This window comes from Cryptotermes secundus, unplaced genomic scaffold, assembly GCF_002891405.2.
Source record: "Cryptotermes secundus unplaced genomic scaffold, Csec_1.0 scaffold833, whole genome shotgun sequence".
Classification (NCBI taxonomy): Eukaryota; Metazoa; Arthropoda; class Insecta; order Blattodea; family Kalotermitidae; genus Cryptotermes; species Cryptotermes secundus.
Genome location: NW_019725852.1, coordinates 185,182 through 209,725, shown reverse-complemented (window position 1 = coordinate 209,725; position 24,544 = coordinate 185,182). Strand labels below are relative to the sequence as shown.

General features: G+C 39.7%; 3 protein-coding genes across 9 annotated transcripts in view; 2 read left to right on the top strand and 1 right to left on the bottom strand.

The window, feature by feature from the left end:
* Positions 1 to 4,076, top strand: part of LOC111863803 — a 69,175-nt gene extending 65,099 nt beyond the window's left edge. For all 4 annotated transcript variants that reach the window (XM_023850510.2, XM_023850511.2, XM_023850509.2 and 1 more), the window contains exon 19: positions 2,780 to 4,076. In XM_023850510.2, the coding sequence (XP_023706278.1) occupies positions 2,780 to 3,135 (356 nt within the window). In that variant the 3' untranslated portion in view covers positions 3,136 to 4,076. The remainder of the gene's footprint in view (positions 1 to 2,779) is intronic.
* Positions 4,077 to 7,519: 3,443 nt separating this feature from the next.
* LOC111863801 (zinc finger and SCAN domain-containing protein 10) lies at positions 7,520 to 12,907 on the bottom strand. Of its 4 annotated transcripts, none has more exons than XM_023850506.2 (4): positions 12,087 to 12,907; positions 11,785 to 11,954; positions 11,304 to 11,447; positions 7,521 to 10,074 (listed from the first exon to the last, which is right to left on the bottom strand). In XM_023850506.2, the coding sequence occupies exons 2-4, from the start codon at positions 11,917 to 11,919 to the stop codon at positions 8,731 to 8,733; spliced, it is 1,623 nt and encodes a 540-aa protein (XP_023706274.1). In that variant the 5' UTR covers positions 11,920 to 11,954; positions 12,087 to 12,907; the 3' UTR covers positions 7,521 to 8,730. The 4 variants fall into 4 exon arrangements, with proteins under 4 accessions (XP_033607107.1, XP_023706274.1, XP_023706275.1 ...); XM_023850507.2 differs by having other exon boundaries at positions 12,468 to 12,907; XM_023850508.2 differs by having other exon boundaries at positions 12,674 to 12,907.
* Positions 12,908 to 13,066: 159 nt separating this feature from the next.
* The window catches only part of LOC111863800 (nuclear fragile X mental retardation-interacting protein 1), a 22,277-nt gene continuing 10,799 nt past the window's right edge, over positions 13,067 to 24,544 (top strand). Inside the window, exon 1 of the mRNA XM_023850505.1 lies at positions 13,067 to 13,673. Within this exon, the coding sequence (XP_023706273.1) occupies positions 13,221 to 13,673 (453 nt within the window). The 5' untranslated portion in view covers positions 13,067 to 13,220. The remainder of the gene's footprint in view (positions 13,674 to 24,544) is intronic.

Sequence of the window (24,544 nt, the reverse complement as noted above, 5' to 3'; positions counted from 1 at the left end):
ATGTACTGTGCGAAATCAATCGATCTTGCAAGAATACATTTTTGGACATCCCTCTTCTAAGAATTCCAATTGAGTGTGTTAGTGTGGCCAGCTCAGGGCAATATGATATTATAAACACAGCACATATCATGTCTCTGCTGTTTATAACTTCATAGGAAAGTAAACACGCCATTCGTAACAGTTTGAACGAGGAAACCTCTCCCAAGAGCAACATGAACTTTGCTGCAAGACAGGCATACGTAACGATGAATTAGCGCACCTAAACTCGTGTCTCATTAAATACGGTTCTCCTGACAACAGGCCAGCGAAAAATCTAACAATCTACAGCAAAACCATCAATTATTATGGGCGTTATAACATAGGTGTGCAGCTGGACGAAACATAGACGTCGAACCCCCGCAGACGATTTGAATACCTGACGAAACATACACGTCAAACCATGCTGAACGGTTAAAGAAAGCATTAATCATGTTGAAAAGGCTTTGAGGTGTTGCTGTTTTCAAGATAGGCTCACAGAAAAACAATTCCTCTTGCTTATTACACTCGTCAACAAAACGAACGTATGCAATCAAATGAGCATCTTCGTCCGCTTGAAGTGCAAAGCACTTGTTACACAACTTCTCAATTAAATGCTGACATAAATCGTCAGACATGTCTGAAATTCTTCTACAAACTTNACAAACTGTCATTAGAGAGGGGGACATTTTTCAATTGTTGAGCAGAAGAGTCACCAAACATTGTTGATACTATGTCAATCACTGCTTGTAAAATCAGTGATTCTGCAATTGTGTGTGGTTTCTTGCATTTAGCAATTCTATGAGTAACCTGATAAGAGGCTAAAAGGGCCTTAGAAGTCACATTTGTTGTTTTAGCAAATTTCTGTTGGGTGTACTTTAAACCACTAAGCTTTCTAACAAAAAAATCTTTTGGTTTATTTGTAAACTTCTGATGTTTGGTTTCATGATGTCTCTTTAATTTATTAGGTTTCATACTATCTGCAGCTAAAATTCTTAGACAGATTACACATTGCGGACGTTCTTCATCATTGATCACAGTTTTTGTAAAGCCTAGTGATAAATAGTTGTCATCATACCTTCTTGTTTTCACACTCTGAGTAGCTTCTTTCCCACCACTAGTTGAAGGAGCACTGGTGTCTTCATTTCTATCACTAATCAGGAAATGCTTCATGATCAGTTGTTCATAATCAAGTCAACTTCAAAAGGTAAACAAATCAGCACAACTGCACTGAAATGTTGAATGCATAAGAACACAACATCAAACAGGCATACCCATCGATCACCATTGAGTCTGGCAACAAACTGTCTGCTCCCTGCCCAACAGGCGCCAATGAGATGACATAAGTCACTGCTTTCAGCTGCACGTGTACAGAGCTGCCTGGAAGAGGATGCGGCTGCTACCGAACTATCAACGCTCTCTCTGACATACGGGCTTTATAATTGCCAGTAAAGAGAATAATTATTAGTTGTTTTGAAATTCATGATAATTAAAGCCTGTACTCATCAAAAGTTTTTCTATATGTATTTTAATTTTGTTACTTTTGTAATTGATTTAGGGCAGTTTTAATTTTTATCTGTAGGAAAGTATGCTGTGCCCCCCTTTCAAGCCCTTCGCCCCCCCCCATGGGGGTCGCGCCCCACAGTTTGAGAACTACTCCAGTACACTACTGCGCAAGAATTGTAACTACACGTCATTTTGTTCCAAAGATATTGACTATCAAAAAATGAGTACATTTTTTTTGACCCCACTGTATAGACAATGTTTACAGTATTATAGAAAAGGAAGAATATTAATTATACGAGGGGGTACCCAAAAGAAACCGAACTTATTTTTGTTTAACTTATTTATTCAAATTTTAAGCACAAACCTTCAATCCCCTTCAAAGTACTCTCCACTTACACTAATACACTTGTCTAGTCATTTATTCCATTTTTCAAAACATTGTCTAAATTCATCTTTTGAGATGCTTGACAGCGCCTCCGTTGTTTTTTCCTTTCATGTCTCTTTTCATTCGAGGAAACAAAAAAAGTCGCATGGGGCAAGGTCGGGTGAGTATGGAGGGTGAGGAACAGGGGTCATACCATTTTTGGTCAAGAATTGTCGTACAGACAGGGCTGTGTGAGCAGGGGCATTGTCATGATGGAAAAACCAGTCACCCGACTGCCACAAATCTGGCTGCTGAGCTCCAAGTCACTCCTGACAGCTCCACAATTTCTTCAATGGTCCGTCGTCGATCTTCCTTGATGATTTCACGAATTTTTTCAACATTTTCATGTGTTGGGGCCGTGGAAGGACGACCAGAACGAGGTTTGTCATCAATTGACATTTCACCATTTTTGAAACGGGAAAACCACTCACTTGAGTTTTCCCCATAGCATCGTCCTTGTATGCCGTTTTTAACATTTCAAGAATTTCTGTTCCACTTTTCCCGAGCAAAAAGGAGAATTTCACCGCCGCACGCTGTTCACGAAAATCAGCCATTGCAAAAACGACGATCACACAAAACAGCTGTCACTATAAACTCTGCCGAAACTAGTCCCTACCTTCTGAAGCAACGGTAGTCGGCTTATCGACTCAGGAATGTTAGCTCTATGCGCACATAGCGGCAAAACACGGTACTACAAAAGCTCTGCCCACAAAAAGATTAGTTCGGTTTCTTTTGGGTACCCCATCGTATGTTGAAATAATTGACTTGCATGGTCTGCCTAGGTGCACATTTCTAGAACACACCAGAATATATGCATGCAACTTTCTGTTGCAGGAGTTTACAGTATGGAGTGGAATTCCTTGGGCCAGTGTTTGTACATAGCAAGCTTTGAGCAGAATGCAGTGTCCGTAAGTCTGTCTCCTACAAGCCGTCATCTGTTAGTTGGTCTGGCATCACGGCGAGTGGCATTGCTGCCAACAGATCAACACACCATGGCACAGATTTTTCGACTGGAAGGTGGCCTCCCAGGCCGACCCATTGGTGCTCGTGGTCGCCTGTCTCATATTCGTGATATTGTACAAGATAGGGAGCAAGGTTACATGAGTCTCAATTGCATCCGGTGGGCTCCTGGCCCAGGGCAGGGACTTGTCTATGGGACCAATACAGGGAAACTTAAGCTGTTGAGATAGTGAGTATAACCTAGGATTTTTATGATTCTGTTTCGAAGGCAGGACCCATGAGAGATACACACAGAGAAGATAATTAAACTTTCATATTAGTGTAAGAAACTGTTGTGACTGATGTTTGTTGCTTTGATATTCTAGAATGTCGTTAGTTACAGACATGCTGCTGTGGTGGATGGTAATAAGGCTGATCGGTGAGATTTTAGGTTTTGGCATCAGTGACTATGATGTAGTAAATATGGTACCGGTATTTTGGAGGATCTTCTGCCTCCATGTTCAGGGGAGCTATTCTGCCTTGAAGGTGGGGGTGGGGAGATGCTTGTTTGGAACATTGGTACTTATCTACCAAACTACATGTTCTCATATCCCGAATGGTTGTAATCTGCAGGGCTGATCAATAAGTATTGGTTGTGCATTATTTCTCCTCCACCTGTTATCATGTGTGATCTGGTTTTTAACATTCAGTGAACACTTTGGTCGCACCATTCTACACGTTACCACTGTTTTATATTAGAACATGTATAATGGAAAAACACTGGATAGAACAGCAAACTTCCTGCATCTATGCAGCCTGTTTGGAAGAACTGTTATGATTTTCAGAAATTTTAATGTCAGATGCTTGTTTCTGGGTCAGATCACTGGGAAATTGACAGAATTGTCAAGCATTTGTTTTCTGAGCAAATATAATGACTATGATGAAGTTGAGCTTTGATATAGCCCTTCTTCTTGTAAAATTAAAACTCATATATTGTGTATCTTGCATTGTTGCTACATTCTGCACATTGTTCCCCCATTTATGGCCAATTCATATGCATTGTTACTTATACAGGAATTTGGTTCAGTTATGATCTTATATACTCACCTGTTTTCATTTTATTGTGCACACAGGACTGTTCAGAATCTTGTAAACTCATTTGATTGTAAAATAAAATTTATCGTAGAAGGAACTTAAATCCTTACACCAGTTCAATGCATATAGCACCAACGAAGTTGGCTCAAGTTGTAGCAGTTTGGACTTGTGTGTGACAGAAGCTTGGATGGGACACTGAATATCCTGAGATGTTCCACGTTTCCCCATATTCCAGGCAAATGCTAAGACTGTATGTACCTCTAATTAAATATGATATCTTTCCACTCCTTTCGGTTCATCTTTCAACAATCATTCTACCATTCGTTGCTCTGTAGTCCAAGTTATTGATATCTTCATAAATAAAGAAAACAGGTTTGGCAAAAGTAATAAAATAGGATAGGCCAAACTTCAGACATGAGACTATGCCTCAGCACATATGGAGACACAGACTGATAATGATGACCAGTTCCACACAGAAACTGCCCATGACATCAACCCCAGAAACACAAAACTAAACAACAGGATAGAAGATGACAGCCCTGACCACAGCATAACAACACACATGAGCCATCTAGAAAAACTACAACTACATCTGCATCTGCAAAATGCTGAAATAACCTAAAATAAAATATATTTCTGGAAAGAACAAAACTTTTATAATAAAGGGACTTTAGAATTCAACATCATTCTGCACGTTTTAACAAACTCCAATTTTAACAAAGATGTACATAATATGGTACCTTTACACCCAAATATATCAAACTGACAACACTGGCAAATGTAAGGGATGGGCAGTTTAGTGCTAGTAGTGAAAGATCCTCCCTTGAAATAGGCTATAACCACTTCCTTCCTCATCCTTTCCAGTTATAATCACCATCTGATCTTACTGATAACAGCAGCAGTTGACATAGCATCATAAAATAAACCAAGAACCATATTTGAATATACCTTGACATTGGTAAGGGTTCAAATATGTATTTCTTAAATGATCTTCCAAAGTTGGTATACAGAAACTTTTTTTTTTTTGGTGTTGTATCATTCTTATTACCCTGATTTTACACTTTCCTTGACATAACATTCATTTTTGGTTGTCCTTTAATAAGTGTAAAATTGAAGCCTCCCTGTATAAACGCATATTATATTTTCCATACAAAGGCAGTATGTGTAAAGGAATATAATGGATTTAGATGTTTTAAGAAGGTCTGAAAACAGAAACTTCTCAGGGCTAGATTACATTAATATGTGTATGTAATTACTGAAGTATGCAAGTGGGGGGGAAAAGTACAGCTGTCAATGTATGGAATACAAGTAGAGCTGGGATAGCTCAGTCAAAATAGCAACTGGCTACAGGCTGCATGGTCAGGGTTCAATTCCTGCTAGGGCCAAGATCTTCCTTTCCTCCATACTGCCCAGACCCACTTTGGGGATCACTCAGCCTCCTATCAGATGGGTACTGGGGGGTAAAACAGCAGGGGTGGGAAGCTGACTCACCTCCATCTAGTGCCAAGAGCTAGAATGGTGGAGCTATACCTCCGCTCCCTAATACACCCTAATTCATGGCGTGACACCTTTACCTTTTACCTTTATGGCACGTAGGTAGGATAACTGAAGAATGGAAAATAGCAAGAATCATTAATATAACGAGAAAATCTGGGAAGAAATAATCACCTACTTCCCTTTATCACAGAGACCACATATAAAATGAAAATTAAGGTGGGGGGGGTTACACAGACAGAACAATGTAATCTCATAAGCCTCCTTTTATTTTTTCAAAATAACAGAAGCAGGCTAAAATGAAATGTTAAAGTTATAGTAGAACTGTCTCTGTTAAGCTTAGTATATAAAATATATATAACAGTAATAAAAATAAAATTACAGCCAGTAGCAGAATTAATCTTAGGAGTGTGGTTTCTGCAAAGGTGGCACATGTCGGCACAATATGCCTTATAAAGCAGATATTAAAATAGAAGAAAGAATATACTCTGCCTGTATTTGTTCTATTCTTAGATCATGGAAATACATACAAGTAAATAACTGAGTAAATATTGGAATATTGAGATTTGTTATGGTCTCCTGGCAGATCTGGTTATTGCTACTGCATCAATATTTAACATTATTATTGCCTTTAATAAGGAAAAATAAAGGCATATAACCCTCATAGTAGCAAACCAAAGACTAAGATAAGGGTGTGATCTTCCTCCATTATTCAGTCTCTACGTAATTGAAGTTTTAGAAGACTGGAAATTAACTTGGGAAAGTTTACAACCAAGAGACAATAAGTATATTAATACAGGGTGATCGAAAAGTCGCCCACATCAAACTAAAAGTTGTTATAAATTGTATTGCAGTTAATATAATTATATCTCCTACCACTAGATGGTACTGTAGGAGTACTAACGAGTAGAAACGCTATCTGTTGTGTATCGGTCATACGATGTCTGCAGTATAGCTTTGCTTATTTTGTGACAGATATCTCGTTTTCCCAAGAACAAAGAGGTTTCATCGAATTGAAGAGTTTGATCAGGTTTCCTTCCATGACGAAGCATGGTTTCACCTTAGTGGCTACGTGAACAGTCAAAACAACAGAATTTGGTCATCTGAAAATCCACGTGGTACATGAAAAGCCCTTGTGCTATCAGAAAATTGGAGTGTAGTGTGCTGTATCACATCGAATAGTGGGCCCAGTTTTCTTTGAAACAACAGTGAACAGTCCAGTGTACCAAGACATGATTACACGGTTTATTGTGCTTCTTGAAGTTGGTGAACATGAGTGTTGGTTGCAGCAAGACGGTGCCACATGTCACACATCTAATGAAACCATGCAGTTCTTGCACGAGTTTTTGGTGACCGTCTCATTTCGAGCGGCCCCCACGTTTGTCCAGTTTGTCACCCACAGATTTCTTCCTTTGGGGGTACCTCAAAGGAATTGTCTATAAAAACAATCCGCATACACTGGATGAACTCAAGAGGAACATTACGACCGCAATTATCAGCATCAGTTTACAGGTGCTCCACAAAGTGGCCTCAAACATTGTAAAAAGAGCTTGTGCATGAATTGCTGAACAGGGAAGCCATTTTGAGCATATGTTGTAAAGACATTATTTAATTTTGCATTTCTAAGATGTAAGGTTATAAACATTAATAGGAAGTGCTGTATGTCTTGCAGGGTGTGCATTAAACCAGCAAAATATAATTGCTTAGTGTGATGTGTGCGACTTTTCGATCTTCCTGTACAATACCATTTGCAGATGATCAGGTACTTGTGGCAGACACAGACCATTTACATGAAAAAATAAAAAACAAGGAAAAAGACTCTGGCCTGTAGTCCGCAAGCAAACTATACTGACCGAGCGACCACAGCTTGTCGGTGAAGTTAATGTCCACTTTAGCAGATAGAGGGTGTCATGTGGTCAGCACAACTGATCCCCCACGGCCGTTAATCTTGGTTTTCTAGACTGGAGCTTCTACTTTTCCATTCAAGTGGCTTCTCAATTATCCTCACAAGGCTGAGTGAACCCTGTTCCAGGCCCACTACATCTCATAAAATCTGGTAGTGCTGGGAATCGAACCCGGGACCTGTGGATTGTAGCCAGGGACTCTGACCACAGAGGCGGCAAATAAATCCAAAATGACAAACGCTCAAGCAAATAGCTTTTAAATGAATGGACAGCAGCCAGAAGGAAAACATTAGCATGTTAATTAATTTGAATTAGTAAATATTGCATTCACATGGGGTACACAATTTTGACATACAGTGCAACAATTTTAGCAAGATAGAAGACGTGATGATGACCATATACAGCCGAAACATGTAGTGAGGAAGAACTAGACAAACTGCATTTAAGACAGAAATATATGTGTGCAAATATCAAAGGAAATTACATAATTGTGTACAAAGGAAGGATGCCTCCTGAACATCTGCTATGGCTGCATATTACTATTATAATATCCTGTTGGAAGATGGGGCATTGGACATCCAACATAATAGGCACAACAATTCTTTTAGTTTTGGAATGATATGTAAGTCAGTCCTTGAACTAGAAGAAGGTATACTTCAAAATCATACATAGGTTGACTTTGAACTCCAAGCACTGATTTTGGGATTTGTCTCATTGACTTAGTGCACCAACACCACATGCACAATCCTGCAGTTGGGTGTGTGCATGCGCATACTGCACCACAGGCTACATTGTACTTGTTTCAAACAAACCTTGAACAAAAGTCAAGCAATGCTTTCAGTTTCCACGAGATATAGCTACTCAGTGTAACGCAGAAAGTTCCAAAATGGGTTCAAGTGTTGTCCTGCGCTTTGATAATACTTGTACTATTGCAATGTCATGAATGAAGTTGTGATGAGGTTCTCATGGGGCTCAAATATTCAGATCACAGTCTTTTTGAATGTGCAGCCATGTAGTTTGGTACATGGGTGCCAAGATTTCAGAGAAATCTGTTGTCTCCATCTTCAGGGGCAAGGTGGCTTCAACTGCAAGCTGGATGTTCCTGTGAAATGTTGGTACTCACCTATCAGACTAAGACTTGTATGAACACTAAGACACAGCATTAAAATAAAGAACTAAAGGATTAAATTTGAATTTCTTGTAAAAATATGATGGGAGACATTTATAGGGTTGTCTTCATGTTCACATTTGTATTGGCATTACTTTACTGCTGTTTGTAACAAAGACAAGTGATATCATCAGTATACAGACATTTGACAATTCAAGAAGCTCTCATTATATTGCTTCAGGTGGTCAGCGTGGTAAACTGGGTATTGAAACTGATGTCCCAGACTGCAAACTTGAAAATGTTGGTAATGCAACACCTTCTGAATTGGAAGGTGTCTCTTCAAGTGCCGATGACTGGTCAATAAAGAGAAGACCTTCAGGGCTAAAATGCGTGAATAGTTCTGTTGAGTTCTTAGGCTCATCTGTTTCACTGTTAAACTCTGAATTCAGGGTCACAAACTGCGGTGTGTGATCAGGCACTTTGTCTGTTGAGTTCAGTAATACATTGTCTATTGAAGATAAGGGATTTCCAGGAACCCCTAAACCATCCTGCTCCAGAATTGTTTCAAGGAACTTAGAGTCATGAGAGGCCACCAATGCTCCTCCAGTCTCTGGGATGTACTGTGCCCTTTCCTGTTGCTCAGCCAATAGGGGAACACCATAAGATTCTGCATCCTGTTTCCCAATCATCACATCAGAGAGCTGATTTTTTGTTATGGCAGAGCTGTTGAAATTCGAAGAAGAGGGAAGACATGCTGCAACAGCATCCTCTTCTTCATGTTTCTTCCGATGAAGGTTGAGATTTCCAGTCTGTGAGAAGAGCTTCCCACAGCGAGTACATTCATATGGCCTCTCTCCTGTATGGCTTCTGTAATGACGACTTAGTTTGTACACAGTAGCAAACTGCTTCCCACAGCGATCACATCTGTAATCACCAACTTTAGTAGTAGGCGAGGAACATGATAAAGGAGATCCATGTAAATTGAGAATATGAGATCGAAGAGACACCCTAAATCGGAATGTCTGGCCACAGTGGGGACATTTGTGTGGGTTGAGGCCAGCATGGCTCAGAACATGTAATTTCAAGCTAGATCTCTGGCTGAACCCAGTACCACACACCTCACACAGAAATGGTTTTGCTCCACTGTGTACAAGGCGGTGCCTTACCAAGTGACCATGGGAACGAAAGGACTTGGAGCACACTTCACACACGTTTGCTGTGTGACCAGACAATGAGCTGTACGCATCATTTGCAGAATCTTTCTGTTTGATAGTCGATGTGGAGTGACAGCCACTACACCATACAGTGTTTGCAACTTCTCCCATGCTGTTTGTCTGAAGGAACTGTGCCAATTCACCACGCTGGCCACACACTCGACAGCGACAAATTACTGTGCCAATGCCATGAGTTACCATATGCAGCGTCGTGTGATCGACCACTTCCAGGTATGTCTGACACAAAATGCACTCCACCTTGCCATCAGGTCCTATGTTTACTGTGACTTGCCCACAGTCAACTGATGCTTTGCTGCCATCAAATGTAGTAGTGCTTGCTACAGCCAACACACTCTTACTCTCAGGTAACACATCCTGAAAATAAATACACTTTCATTCCAGTCAAGCACAGAAAGTAATACATATCAGTCACCTCACTGCTACCTTTTAATTTCTTCAGACACAGTTTTATGTTAAACATATGTTGGTCTAGACTGAAGTCATGTTTGGGTGTGTTGTATACTACTGAATAAGTGAAACTAAAATATGCTGACAACTACATGATGCCAAAGAAAGAAGTCCCATGGTTCAACCTCCTCATCTTTCAAAAGCCATAACACTCCCCCCTCCAGCATTCCTATATTCCCCTTTAGTCCCTACCAATTCCATTCACATGGATCACAGAATGATCAACACATAGCACAGCTGCTAACAGGACACATACTCTGCTATGATGAAACCTATGCTACAAGTGGCAAGGTCACAGATTCAATTCCCAGTGAGTTAATTGGATTTTTCCATTGACCTAATCCTTCCAGTCGCAATATGGCCCTGCAGTCAACTCAGCCTCTAATAGTACCACAAATCTTCCTGGGGGTAAAGGGTGGTCAACATGTAAGGCTGACAACCTCATCACCATCCATGAGATGACTGTCTAAATAAAGTGAGAGTGTCAGCATCTCACAACACTATGGGCCTCCACGGCCTGTTACAGGGATAGCTTTACCTTTACCGTACCTGATGCTGTTTGTGTGGTCCTGCAGGACGCCATGAGGCGGCAGATAATGGGTTCGCTACTTGTCTACAGAAATCCAACTTTGAATTTGTTGTACCAACTGTGCCGCCATATAAACTGAGAAATGCCAAAATAATTTTGAATGGTAAGTTGGGAGGAAGCAACCATGACCTACATAACACTTCAGGTTCTCACAATGGTCAGTACTATGACTAGTCTTCAGGGATATGACATCATACAGACAGATGACAGTAATTTCAATTTAAGAACAGACCTCTTATAGCTTCAGCTGACCCATGCCTGTGCTTCTGTGGATCATAAAATAACAAAGTGTAGATATAGTCTGAAATGCTAAAATGTGCCTGCACACACATCTGACTCTCAGCCCATTATCTGTATGGATGCTTCCTGAACCTTTGCAATGGAAGTATGCACAATATCACTTAGATAATATTTTCACATAGCAAGAGTGCCCATTTTTTAACTGTACATTACATATCTGTTACGAATCTCCCATGTCAAACTTGGTACTTATATTAATTTTTCCCTAGCTTCAATCTCCACGTACAATGGAGAACCATTTCCTCACCTGAGAAAACCCTAATTTTTCTTTATGAAGTGTCTTTTGTACGTCTTGAACCATGTCACAAAACTCTGTGAAGCTGTTTATCACTCTTTCACAGTCAATACACACAAACTTCGGCAGACCATCTCCAACTACAATATGAACGACCTGAAATAACCACAAATTATATTTTAAAATATAAAGACATTATCGAGCTTCATTTACATTATGTACACATATACTTTTACAACTGCCTTTCTTTCAGAAGTTGTCCATATACCCTTACAGCATGCAATATAACCAATTCTGTGTGAATTATCTATATCATTTTTTTGGGGGGAGGGGGGGTTCAGATACTTCAACCTCTGATGAATAGAACACCAGTCTGCAATACAAGTTTAGTGGAAGTAAATGCAGACTAAATCTTAAGATATGTGACATTATATTGTTGCTGCTAATGATGTTCTTTTGCACTTAGAAAACACACAAAAATAATAATATTCACCTCTTTAGATAAGTGTTTGCTGATTTTTGACAATAAACCTTCCTGCTTGGCTAAAGCACTGTATACATTTAGTCCTCGTGATTTGCTCAGACCACATAAACGACATTTGTTCTGTGCAAAGCCTTTTCGTATCATTCTAAACTGCAGATGAGTGACACTGTACTATGTAACTGCAAACAAGAAAAATAAAAACTGAATGTGTAAATTTTCATTATAACTATTGCAACAGCAAAATACGGACTGACAATATTACAGGCATTACAAGCACTGCTCTTTGTGGCATAAACATAACAAGGTCAAACCTGAGCTCAGTTTACACTCCTTCAAACAGTATGTATATAATTAGTTTGTGGCTCGCAGAAATTGTAACAGAAAAAGTACACAGCATCCATACAGAGTTTAGATGGTCTGAACTAAATTACCAAAACACATTTACACTGTCGTTATCACCACTTAATCCTGACCACGTCCTCACTATTCAACTCCAGACATGCAATTTTAATACAAATTCTTCCTAATATCGAAATACTTGTTATGCAATGGAAATTATTTTGCCGACGACTTTGTTTTATTTTGAAAACCAGTGGGAGAATACTTTATTTACAAATTGGGAAGAGTGGGTAAATTACGAAGATATCCTAAATATGTAAAATTTGAGGCTTTAATATGTAATTTCCCCGTACATTAAGAGAAAGTGATAGAGGCGGTGGCAGCAGTATTGATTGACAGCGTCATGAACTTAAAAGTAAATAAACTGCAGAAGCAACTCTGCAACATGCAATACAATCGATCTTTAACAATAATCAATGTTTCCCAGACGCCATGACACCTTCCCTGTCTTTGCCTCGTCACAGCAGAAGAAAAATTTTCAAGTAGCACAAGTAATTACATTTATCCGCGTTACATTTATAACAAGATATCATATGCTGCTAATGTGCTATTATCGATTGTTTCTAGCAACTTGATTTTCATAACAGTTATACTTAATTAGACCGCAGAAAAAAGTTCGACTTATTTTATTTCAAAGAGACGTTTTCTTCGTGTGCACGTAGGGAAATTTTCACGAGATTGCTATTGGAACTAATTTCGGGGAAAACAACGAAGACTACAGAACAACAAGAGTAAAAAAATATAAACTAACTAAATTTGTTTTTTAATTAGGGAAGTGTCATTGTGAAATATTTATGGAAATATTTGGCACATAGAGAAATTTGGTTGCTATTTGGTACTTTCATATTTATAAGTGTGGTTACGTTGCGTCGCTTTATTCCTCTCTATTCCCCCTCTTCGGATCGGTTGCGGTAGTTGAGAAGCGTAGGACGTGTAAGGTTTTAAGGGAGCGGTGTAGTAGTATTATCGTGGAAAGAAGCTAGGGAACGAAGTCCCTGCCACTTTGTGGAAGGAGAGTTGGTGTGTTTGTACGTGTGGAAAGTTATATGGGTCTTGCACGAGGTCGGGGAAGAGGTCGGGGGATTACAATGAAGCCACCACCATTGATGGGACGCCTTGCTCCACCACCACCAGACATGTTAGGACCACGAGGAATGCCGTTACGGCCTCCAGGAATGTTGCCGAGAATGCGACCGCCACCACCAGGCATGAGGCCTCCGAGGTTGCCGCCACCGCGTCCAGGCCCACGACCATCGTTTTCACCGTTTATGCCACCGATTCCAAGCGCCCCACATTTTTCGCCACCCATGCCAAGGCCACCGATGCCTTTAATCAGACCCAGGCCAGGGCAGAGGCCTCCACCACCTGGTTTTCGACCAATTCCACCACTTGGTGTTGGCCCTCCCATGGGTGGTATGGGAAGGTTTGGGCGTGGTGGCAAGAGGATGGGTCCACCAATTAAAGGGAAGCCAAAAGCGAAAAAGACTAATACTGGAGAAGTAAGTGTTGTGTAATATTTTGACTAGTTATGTAATTTACATGTTTTTTTCGGGATTTCCAGTGTGGTCATTTTCTCGAGAGAAGGGGGTTAAGGGTAGCATCCTGGTCAGTCTTCAGGGCCTTCTGGCTCCGGGATGTAGTACCTGATTAGGTCTGCAGTGCAGGGTTACAAGAAATAGCCTTGTTGGGGCTCTGGGTTAGGGACAGTTGCAGCCCATTGGGGTAAGCCCTTAATGGTCATAAAGCTAAGCTGTGAAGAACTTAGGCAGCGGAGTGAGCACAGGAGGCAGCAGCCGTCTTTTGGAGGTAAATATTATGTAAAGGAGATGGATTTCATAGATTGAAGGTGAAAGGGGCCATAAGTGGCTTTGCCTTGCAAGATGCTGGTAACAAGGACATTTTTTATAGTCTTTTTCCTTCTTCAATCTATAATGCAACAAATTAATAACATTAATTCACATTTAATTCATACAATGATCGTTAAATGTATAAAATGTTAAAATTATTAAAATATATATACACATGTTATGCTGCTGCATGTTTTGGCCTTACAAGGCCATCTTCAGGCAACACTTATTTAAGGATTCTAATTCACTGTACACTAAGTATTCATAAGATATTTCTTTCACGTTCCTTCATATCTTTTTGAATTGTGGCTGTTTCTCTGCAATGTATAACACAAATGTTATTAATACAATTTGTTTTTAATGCTTGCTTATACTATCTTTGTGTATCTAGATGTTTTATTTTGTACTTACATGTCAGATGTGTTTTTTGTTGTGTGTATCAAGTGTTTCCTTACGTCTCTTGTTTTGATTTTTCATGTGTGATTGCTCTCGCTTAAATACTTTTTAGGTAGTGAGCATGTTGCTATCTATTTTAAAGTTCATGTGTTTCAGTGTTTTCAGCCATAGAGGAAACCTGACAGCAGTATAGATCGGATGGAACATTTCTCCATAACTACTGTGCCCTTCCCTGCTAGCGAGAGTACAGTCATGTCACTGATTCCCTCACATCAGTTTCTGTACATGCACACATTTATAAGAATACTGCAAAATATAACACAAACTTATCGATCTTTATAACAGGTGCTGAACGTGACCCCCTTCTGCTTGCAAACATGCCTTGCATTGCATAAATAAATTATGCGACACTTTCTGAAGTTTGTCCATGACAATTACGAATGTTATCTCATTCTGCAAAGCTTCGGTGCTGCAAAGACTTGTAGACTTTTTCCTTTAGGTTTCCCCAAAGATAAAAATCGCAAAAACTGAAATCTGGGTATCTGGGAGGCCACAGTACTCTGCAAATTGATTATTGTGTGCCTGTGGTTGCATTAGCCATACATGCTGTAGCGTCTTGCTGAAAATGCCCATATTTTCTATCTTCAGCAGTCATCTGACTGAAGAACAGATTCAGTATATCATTAACATAGAGGTCAGAGTTCATGGTTTCATGCTAAAATAAGGGGCCAGTGATTCACCACAGACTTAGAGCACACCACATCCCCACCATTTCACTATGTAATGGCACTGGCTGTATAGTGTGAGGATTTTCATTGCTCCATATTCTTACATTTCATGCATTGACATGGCCACTAACATGAAACCATGCTTCATCAGTCATGAACAGAAGCTGTGGATCCACAATTCCATCATGCACATTTTGCAGCAGCCAGTTGCAAAAATGAATTCTCGCTGCATAATCTGATTGTTTCAGCTCATGCACAACTGTTATTTTATATGGGCAAAATTTGATTAATTTTGTGGCCGTGAAAGCAGATCCTAATGAAACACTGGTTTCCTGTGCTGAATGTCTTTAACAGTTTTCAAGTCCTGATTTGTAGTTGTGCCGCAGTATCCCAAACCTTTGCTTCAGTCAGCACAGTCTTCTTTGATTGCTTCTTTATGTCACACTGAACCTGTGGCCCGCCACTTTTTCACAAGCTTGGATACACACAACTTTGTGGGAACTGGCAAGTCAGGATATTTATGACAAAATTTACGGACACATTTTCTGTAGGTTTTTTCTTGCAGAAGTTTCAACAATAAACATGCTGTTCAGTAGTGAACTCCATTTCAGTATAAATGTCGACCGCTTATCAACACCTCTCACAAAGGCTATTAATGCGACTTACTGCAGTGACAAGATCAGCAGACCACCTGACAGCATGCGTTTAAAAGCACTAATGACTCATTCTGCTATCGACAGTTGCAGCAGCAATCTGTGAGAAATGTTGCGTCCGCTCTACACTGCTGCCAGGTTTCGTCTGTCTTTGAATGCACTATATTTGAAATGTGGCGTTGTGTACCTTGATGTGTGTATCGTTCATGTTCAAGTTATTTTTGATAATTTTGTAAGTATGGTTCTTTTTCTAAAGTGTTTAAATGTCTGCCCTTCCTTCCCATACTTATGACATCCAAAGTGTCTGTTATTGAGCCATATGTGTTACCCATGTTTAATATATGACTTGAATAGCCAGAATTACTATTATTATTTCTGATGACATGACAGTGCTCTTTATATCTTATGTTGAATGTTCTCCCAATTTGACCAATATATTTCATTGGGCAATCTAGACATTTCATCTGGTAAATACCACAATTGTCATATTTATCAGTTTGTATGTGATGTTTTAGTATATTATTAACCGTGTTTCTTGTGCGAATAGCTATTTTGAGATGTGTGTTCTTAAAAAAGCTTAGTTATTTGTCTTCATTTCCACAATATGTAAATAAAACCAATTTTGTTTTTTAGTGTTTTTGATCTTTGTGTACTCATATATGTTTTGTTTTCGTGATTGTGATAGTGGTTTCTCTAGTAGACTTGTGTTGTTTTGTTAGTATGACACAACTGGAGAAATTCTTCAGGAAGATGGAAGAGGTGACACAAACAGCATCATATTAGGAGACTGGAATAGCACTGTTGGAGATGAATCATATCAGAATATTGTTGGATCACATGGACTAGGAAGACGGAATCACAGGGGTCAAATGCTTATTGACTTTTGTGAAAGAAATGGACTGATTGTTACCAACACTTGGTTCAAGACGCCAAAGAGAAGACTTTACACATAGAAGGCACCTGGGGATTGGCGGCAGCATCAGCTGGACTACATCCTTGTGAAACATCGATTCAGAAACAGTGTGAAGGATGTGAAGACGCTGCCTGTGGCAGATATTGACTCTGACCACAACTTACTGGTTGCCAAGTTTCAAACCAGGTTGAAGAAAATTATAAGATTCCAAAAGTGCAGACCTAGATGGGATTTGGAGAAGTTATATGCTCACAGACAAAGCATGCAGGAGACCCTAGAAGAGAAACTCAGTGCAATTGAAAGTGAAAGCGGAAATGCTGAAGTGTAGTGGAACAATATAAAAGAATGCGTGTTAGATACTATTAGTGATTTGGTTGGTAAAGTTAAGAAGATAGCAAGAAAACCATGGGTTACACAGGAGATGATGAGTAAACTGGAGGAGTGAAGGAAGTGGAAGAATGTAAACAATGAAGAAGGCAGGAGGAAATACAGGAGACTGAGGAATGAATTGAAAAGAGCCACGGACAGGGCCAAAAAGGAATATCTTGAGAAGATATGTAATGAGATTATAGAATTTCAAAGGACAGGACGTTATGATTTGATGTACATGAAAACAAAAGAACTAGGATGGAAGGAGAACCATGTGATTCAAAATATTGGCATCGAAGAATAGAATAGGGGAATAGAATAGTAGATCAGAGGAAAGTGCTGAAAATTTGGGAACATTATATTACAGAACTATATGATCGACCTAATCAGCCAGAAACCTTGGAAGTGGAACCCAAAGAAGAAGTAGATACAGACGAGAAAGGACCATATATTTTACAAAGTGAGGTGGAAAAAGCTATCAAGGAAATGAGGAAGGGAAAGGCTACAGGAGATGATGATGTACCTGGAGATGTGCTCAAGTTACTGGGAGAAGGTGGTTTGAAAACACTGACAAAACTAATGAACACCATATATGAAACTGGGGAGTGGCCCAAGGACTTTACAGAAGTGACAGTGATTGCCTTAAAGAAAAAAGACCAAGCTACAAAATGCAGCGACCATCGCACAATAAGTCTTATTGCACATACAGCAAAGATAATAGCAAAGATACTTAAAAGAAGAATTGAAAGGAAAATAGAGGATATACTTGGAGAAGATCAGTTTGGATTTAGAAGAGGAAAAGGAACCAGGGATGCAATTGGGATGATGAGAATTATAGCGGAACGAACTTTGGAGATAGATGAAGAACTGTGTGTTTGCTTCATAGACTGGCAGAAGGCATTTGACCGTGTAAACTGGACCAAATTAATGCAGATCCTGAAAGAAACAGGTATCGATTGGCATGAAAGAAGATTGATTAGCAAATTGTACATGGATCAGAAAGTTAGAGTACGACTGGACAGAGGGGAGACAAGAAGTGTGCAGATTGGAAGAGGAGTTCGACAAGGATGCTGTTTATCACCAATTCTGTTCAACTTGTACAGCGAATGCCTTACCAAGGAAGCTCTGGATGGGCTCGGTGACTTCAAAGTAGGAGGGCAAATTATTCAAACTGTGAAATATGCAGATGACCTTGTGTTAATGGCTAAGGAAGAAACTGTGCTACAGGGCATGATTGATAGACTAATTGAAATTGGAAGGTGCTATGGCATGGAAATGAATGTGGAAAAAACAAAAGTAATGAAAATTTTGAGACAACCAACCCCAGTCACAATAAAGATAGACCAAAAACAAATGGAGAATGTGAAATGTTTTAAATATTTGGGTAGCTTGTTAACGGATGATGGAAGGTGTACGTGTGAAATTAAATCTAGGATTGCCGTGGCAAAAGCTGCATTTAGGAAGAAGAAGAATCTTTTTACCAGCAAATTTGACTTAAATTTGAGAAAGAAACTAGTGAAATGCTATGTTTGGAGCATCGCTTTGTATGGGGTTGAAACTTGGACACTTAGGGCAGTAGATCAGAAACAACTGGAAAGCTTCGAAATATGGTGTTGGAGAAGGATGGAGAAGATCAGTTGGACCGATTATGTGAGAAATGAAGAAGTGTTATTTTGAGTCAGTGAGCAGAGGAACATCCTTCACGAAGTAAGAAAATGGAAGGGTAATTGGATTGGTCATATCTTACGTGGTAACTGCCTTCTAAAAGAAGTTATTGAAGGAAAGATAGAGGGGCGGATAGAAGTGACCAGAAGACGAGGAAGAAGACGTAAGAAGATGCTGAATGACCTTGGGGACAGAGGAGGATATTTTCATTTGAAGGAGAAAGCTCTAGATAGCATCAAGTGGAGGAACTGTTTTGGAAGAGATTGACAGATTACAGATGAATGAGTATGTTTTATGGTGTTTTTCTGTTTTGATTTCTTTGTTATTGGGTACATGTTTAATCAGTTTAATAGATATTTTATTAATTTGTTGCATTATAGAAGGAAAAAGGAAAAGAGTATAAAAAGGTATATCAGTGCAACAGAATGCTGAAATATAATATTACAAGGGAAATTAACAATATTGAGAGGACAAAAGGCATGTAATGGATGGATGGGCACAACGGTTCCTTTAGTCTTGGAATGGGTCATGATGTTCTTGAATCAGCAAAAGAAGTGTTTTTATACAGCGAGTTAGAATGTTTTGTTAGTGCTAGTAATCATACAAGGGCCATCCAGAAGGTAAAGACCATTTACATCTAACACTGTACTTGCTGACTTTGCCTGGGGCATTTTTTTTTCCATCCTCCCTACAGTCTGGACCTGGCTCCAAGTGATTTTCACTTGTTCACACACTTAAAGCAGTTTCTGAGCAACATAGACATGTGTAGTGTTAAAGAAGGTGGTTCAATGGACTTGTGACAGGCATATTTCTATGATACAGGCATACAGATCTCATCCCATAATATGACAAGTGACTGAACCTTTGAGGGGATTATGTAGAAAAGTGATTTATATCTGTAGTAATGGTGTTTAATTTTACTCATTCACTCATGGAGCTGAGCCCTTCTTGAGAAGCTGCCAATTTTGCAGCTACTCAAGAACTTTCCAGCATTTTATGGAACCCGAAGGTTCATTACCATGTTCACAAGAGCCCTCCACTGGTCCCTGTCCTGAGCTAGATCAATGCAATCCATACCGTCCCATTTTATCTCTCTAAGATCCATCTTAATATTGCCCACCCGTTCATTTATAAAATAATATTAATGTATATATAAAAATTAAAAAAGAAAGTAGCTTATGTAACAGATGTTTACATCTAAAGGATACACTATATATATGAAGTGTGGGTGACCTAACATGTATGTAACATGAGGACTGTGATGTGTATGAATGTGAATTTCTAGAAGTTCCAAATGCACGTTGTGTACGTTTCAGTACTTTGTCAATTTATAGAAGTGAGTTCATTCTTTTTAACATTAAGCCCTCCCTGATGGAAGGTATGTATAGACGACATGCATTTCTATCATGGTGTTGGATTTCAGATATTCATGGACTAAAAAAAATATGTCTGCCAAGGGCAACGTTGTAAGAAAGAGGTGGGGTATCACATTAGTAAAGAGAACTGTGAATGCAGCATTGGCTTGCTGTAAGGTTGAGGTGATGTATTCATGAGAAACATGAATATCATACTGAGCACGTGCTGCTCCCATTTCCAGTAAGAAGCAGTGTAATAATTGGTGGCAGCAAGACAGGCTTTTTATTCTGTGTGGAAATGACAAATGCCATGGTAACTTTTCTGAAATGTTGGCATAAGTCAGAAGTAGGAGGAGCTGGTCATTTACTCTCTCTGCTTATCCTGAAAGAAATAAATAGCTTGAAGAGGATTCAGCAGAAATTTATATACTTTTTAAAATATAAGTTGCACAAATGGTCATCAGCTTTATTATTTATAAACAGCTGACAGTGTTGTTTGTAACAATTCTCATTGGCTGGTGCTCCTGCTGTTACCTGTTTTGCTGGTGGCACATGTTTCGAGGTGACAGTGCATGTAGAAAGCAGTGACAGAACATTGAATTAATTCAGACAGCTTTGCTTTTTATATATAATTAATTATTGCTGTTGAATTATGTTTATATAAGCAATGTAAGTTTAAAAAGGAGGCTCGTGTTTTTACAACTTCTAACAATATTACAAGCATGTGGGCAGCCATCATTATTTACTCCAGGTCTCAGATTTGTTGGATAAACACCCTCTTCAGTACTTTACTGTGAATGTAAAATCGTGTTTTTGAAGTAAGTTAATGTGCTGAATTAATGGTCAGTCATGGTCACTTGCTTTCCTTCCTGTGTTGCCATACGCAGTGTCCAGATTCTGTTAGGACTGTGTTCATTAAAAATACAAGATGTGAATTATTTTCAAAATTTCACTCTTTTTATTCAAAATAGTCTCCTTTTGTGGAATCACATTTAAAACTGGTACATTCCCTTTGGATGTCCTGGATGGTGTCATGACGGTCTCCTGTCATTGCCAACTTAACTTTGGGAACAACCAGAAGTCTGCTGGAGCCAAATCTGGCGAATATGGAGGATGATCAAGGACTGTGTTCCCTTTTCTGGCCAAAAAATCGTGCACAATCTTTGATTTGTGGGTGGGGCATTGTAGTGGAGGAGTGACCAGGAACCTTGCTCTCGATATTCAGGTTGAATTTGAAGAATTCTCACCCACAAACAATTGAGGACTCTGAGATAATAATCAGAATTCACTGTTTGACCTTATGGCAGTAATTCCTTGTGAATGATTCCTTTGGAATGGTAGAAAACGGTTAGCAGTGTCTTTACTCGACTGCTTTGCATGCGCACTTTGGTTTCGGCTTCTTTGGACTCATATTGAAAACATCATGTCTCGTCACCAGTAAAAATTTATTTTGTAAATTTTGTACCATGTTGGGCCTACTGTAACATGTCTTTGCAGTGTTGCACTCTGGCATGTTTTTCATCGCCTGACAGCAAGTGCAGTACAAACCGTGCACAGACCTTCCATTTGTCCAATCCTCGGTCAAAATTTGATGCACAATACTTTTTGGAGTTCCCAAAAGCTCCTCGATGAGTCTTGCAGAAACACATCTGTGTGATGCAAGGATTTCGGTCACTTTTTTCACATTTTCTTCAGTGCAACTTGTTCTCATCTTTGATGTACGTGGAGTGTCTTAGATGTCGTCCTTGCCGTCACGAAATACAGCATACCATCGAAAAATGTTTGAGCGACTCAGTCACTGCTGTACACACTTTCATCATTTTGTACGCTTCTTCGGCTGTTTTGCCTAACTTCAAACAAAATTTGATGTTGGCTGTCTGTTCAACTGCCATTTTCTGGCGAGCATCAGAACAGTACTGTTACATTCAAGGTCAGAACACATGATTCAGCAATGCTTGCATTTTGAAATTATAGACAGCCACAGCTGGAACATCAAGAATCTGAATGCCACAGCTCGCCAACAGATGGCATTGCAGGGCAAAATTAAAGAAAATGAGTCCTAACGGATCCTGGGCACACCGTGTATGTCGTGTTGTGGTCTGTGAATGATGATGATGGCAGGAACTGGCTCTTCAGCTTGGTTGGTGTTACTGACATTTTTACTTTGTGGTTGGGAGCCCTGAGTCACTTGAGGAGTGACATGTGATTTACCTTTTTCACTCACTGGTGAGGCCATCTTGTCGCACCATCTGACCAGCAGCTATTGTGTGGGACAGATGTTACTGGTCATGTGATGGTAGTTAGGGGTTTGAATTTAATTTCTGTTTTGGTTGCAGTCTTAAAATGATTATGACTGCAACTGAGACATGTTAGTGCTGGAGCCCATATGTTCAGCATGTGTAAATTTTTAAGGGCCAGTTTTGTTAGATGGACATTGGGGAATATGTTATTAATACATGTCAGCAAGAGCACACCATTATGGAATGGAAGCAGAAAGAACATTAACTTCTGTGAGGAAAATTGTGAAGGAGGTAAAGCTGTTCCTTCAACAGGCTGTGGAGTCCCATAGGGTTCTGAGAGGTTGAGGTTCCAACATTTTATAGACAGTCGGCTCATAGGTGGCAGTGGGATTGTGGGCCTTATGCACTGGCTGCCATTTAACCCTCTAGGAAGATTCCTGGTACTCATTTCTGTTATAGGCTGAGTCGACTCCAGGGCCATAGTGCAGCTGGAAGGATTAGTAGGTCAATTGAAAAATCCAGTGACCTAATCAGGAACGAAACCTGTGATCTTCTGGCTTGTAGCACAGTGCCCCAACCAACTAGCTATGCTACTACTTTCCCCATGAGGAGAATTGTAGTTGTTAGAAAGGGTGATGAATGGGAAAATCTTAACAGATCATAGAAATTGGGTGTTAAGAAAGCCTTCTGAAGTTAAAGATACTGTCCTTCTGTTTCTTGTTGTTACTGTGGGACTGAATATGGGCCACCTCCGAAATTATGTGGTCTTGAAATGAAAAGAAATTTTATGGACTTTCAATGTTACAACAGAAGGAAGATCTCTAGCTTATGCATGTTTTATGTTTCTTATTTTATGTAATGTACACACTACTTAAGTAACGGGCTATGGGCTGGACAACTGAGGGGTTGGAGTTCAAGTCCTGGTAGGGTCAAGAATTTTCTCTTCCCCATGTTGTCCAGGCAGGCCCTGGGGTCCACCCAACCTCCTATCCAGTGGGTACCAGGGGCTCTTTCCTTGGGGGTAAAGCAGCTGGGATATGACGCTGACCATTCACCTCCAGCTAGTGCCGAGATCAAGAAAATGTGGATCTATTATACATCCACTCCCCCATATGCTTTCATGGCATAGTGCTTAACTGGTTAAGCACAGAGACAACTTTATCTTTACCCTACACATTACTTAAGGCACGATTTAATTTTTGGGTTTGACAATGGGTTTTAGTAACGTCACACATGTTGGGTATGATGTGTTCCCAGTTGGATGCCACTAGTTGCTAACATAAATCAAGTTTGGCATCGATGTTTTGGTTTAGTCAAGGCTAAAGCATCACTTCTTAGTCATAACAGCAAACTGTGTACCTTTACTGGATCAGCCAACCAACTCCGTGGCCTGTAGTCTGCAAGCGAACGATACCGACTGCAGCTTGTCAGCAAAGTTAGTGCCAACAGCCAATTTCTTCTTTAAGAACTACTGCACTCTGATTTGAAAGCGCCAGTTTTGGGAGTAGGGTGTCGTTTGTATTAGAGCAAATTGATTTAAAGCTATCCCTGTAACAAAAGACTGGAGGCCCATATGGTAATGAGACATCGAGGCTCTCACGTTTTCTGGACAGTTGGCTCACAAATGGCGGTGAAGTTGTCAGCCTTACGTGTGTGATGGCTGCCTTTTACCCGCAGCAGGATTCCTGGTATTCATTCTTATCTGTTAGAGGCTGAGTTGACCCCAGGCCCATGGTGTGGCTGGAGGGATTAGATCAGTTGAAAAAATCCAATACTCTCATTAGGAATTGAACCCGGGTCATTCCATGTGAAATCATCCAGAAAGGTCGCTCACCATTTTTAAAAAAAATTATATTTTGTACACTTATTTATACATATTTTCATACTACAAAAAATTTTTTAAAAAAATTCTAATCCGCTCAGTTCTCTCGGTACAGGCGTTTTTATAATGCGAAAAAACGCGTTTTCGGCTGAAATGGAGGTTTGCGTTATCTTCCATATCTCGATAACTATTGAAGCTACAGACTCCAATAAAAACGCTATTTGTTCCTCATGATATGGACTACAAATCATATTATTACAAGTTTTTACTCAGCTCACTTTCTGTAGGTGTAATTAAACTTGAAACTTACCTATCGATTTTGGGAAAAACGCTATTTTTGACCTTCAAAAACCAATGGGAGGGGGAAAGTATCAGATCTGTG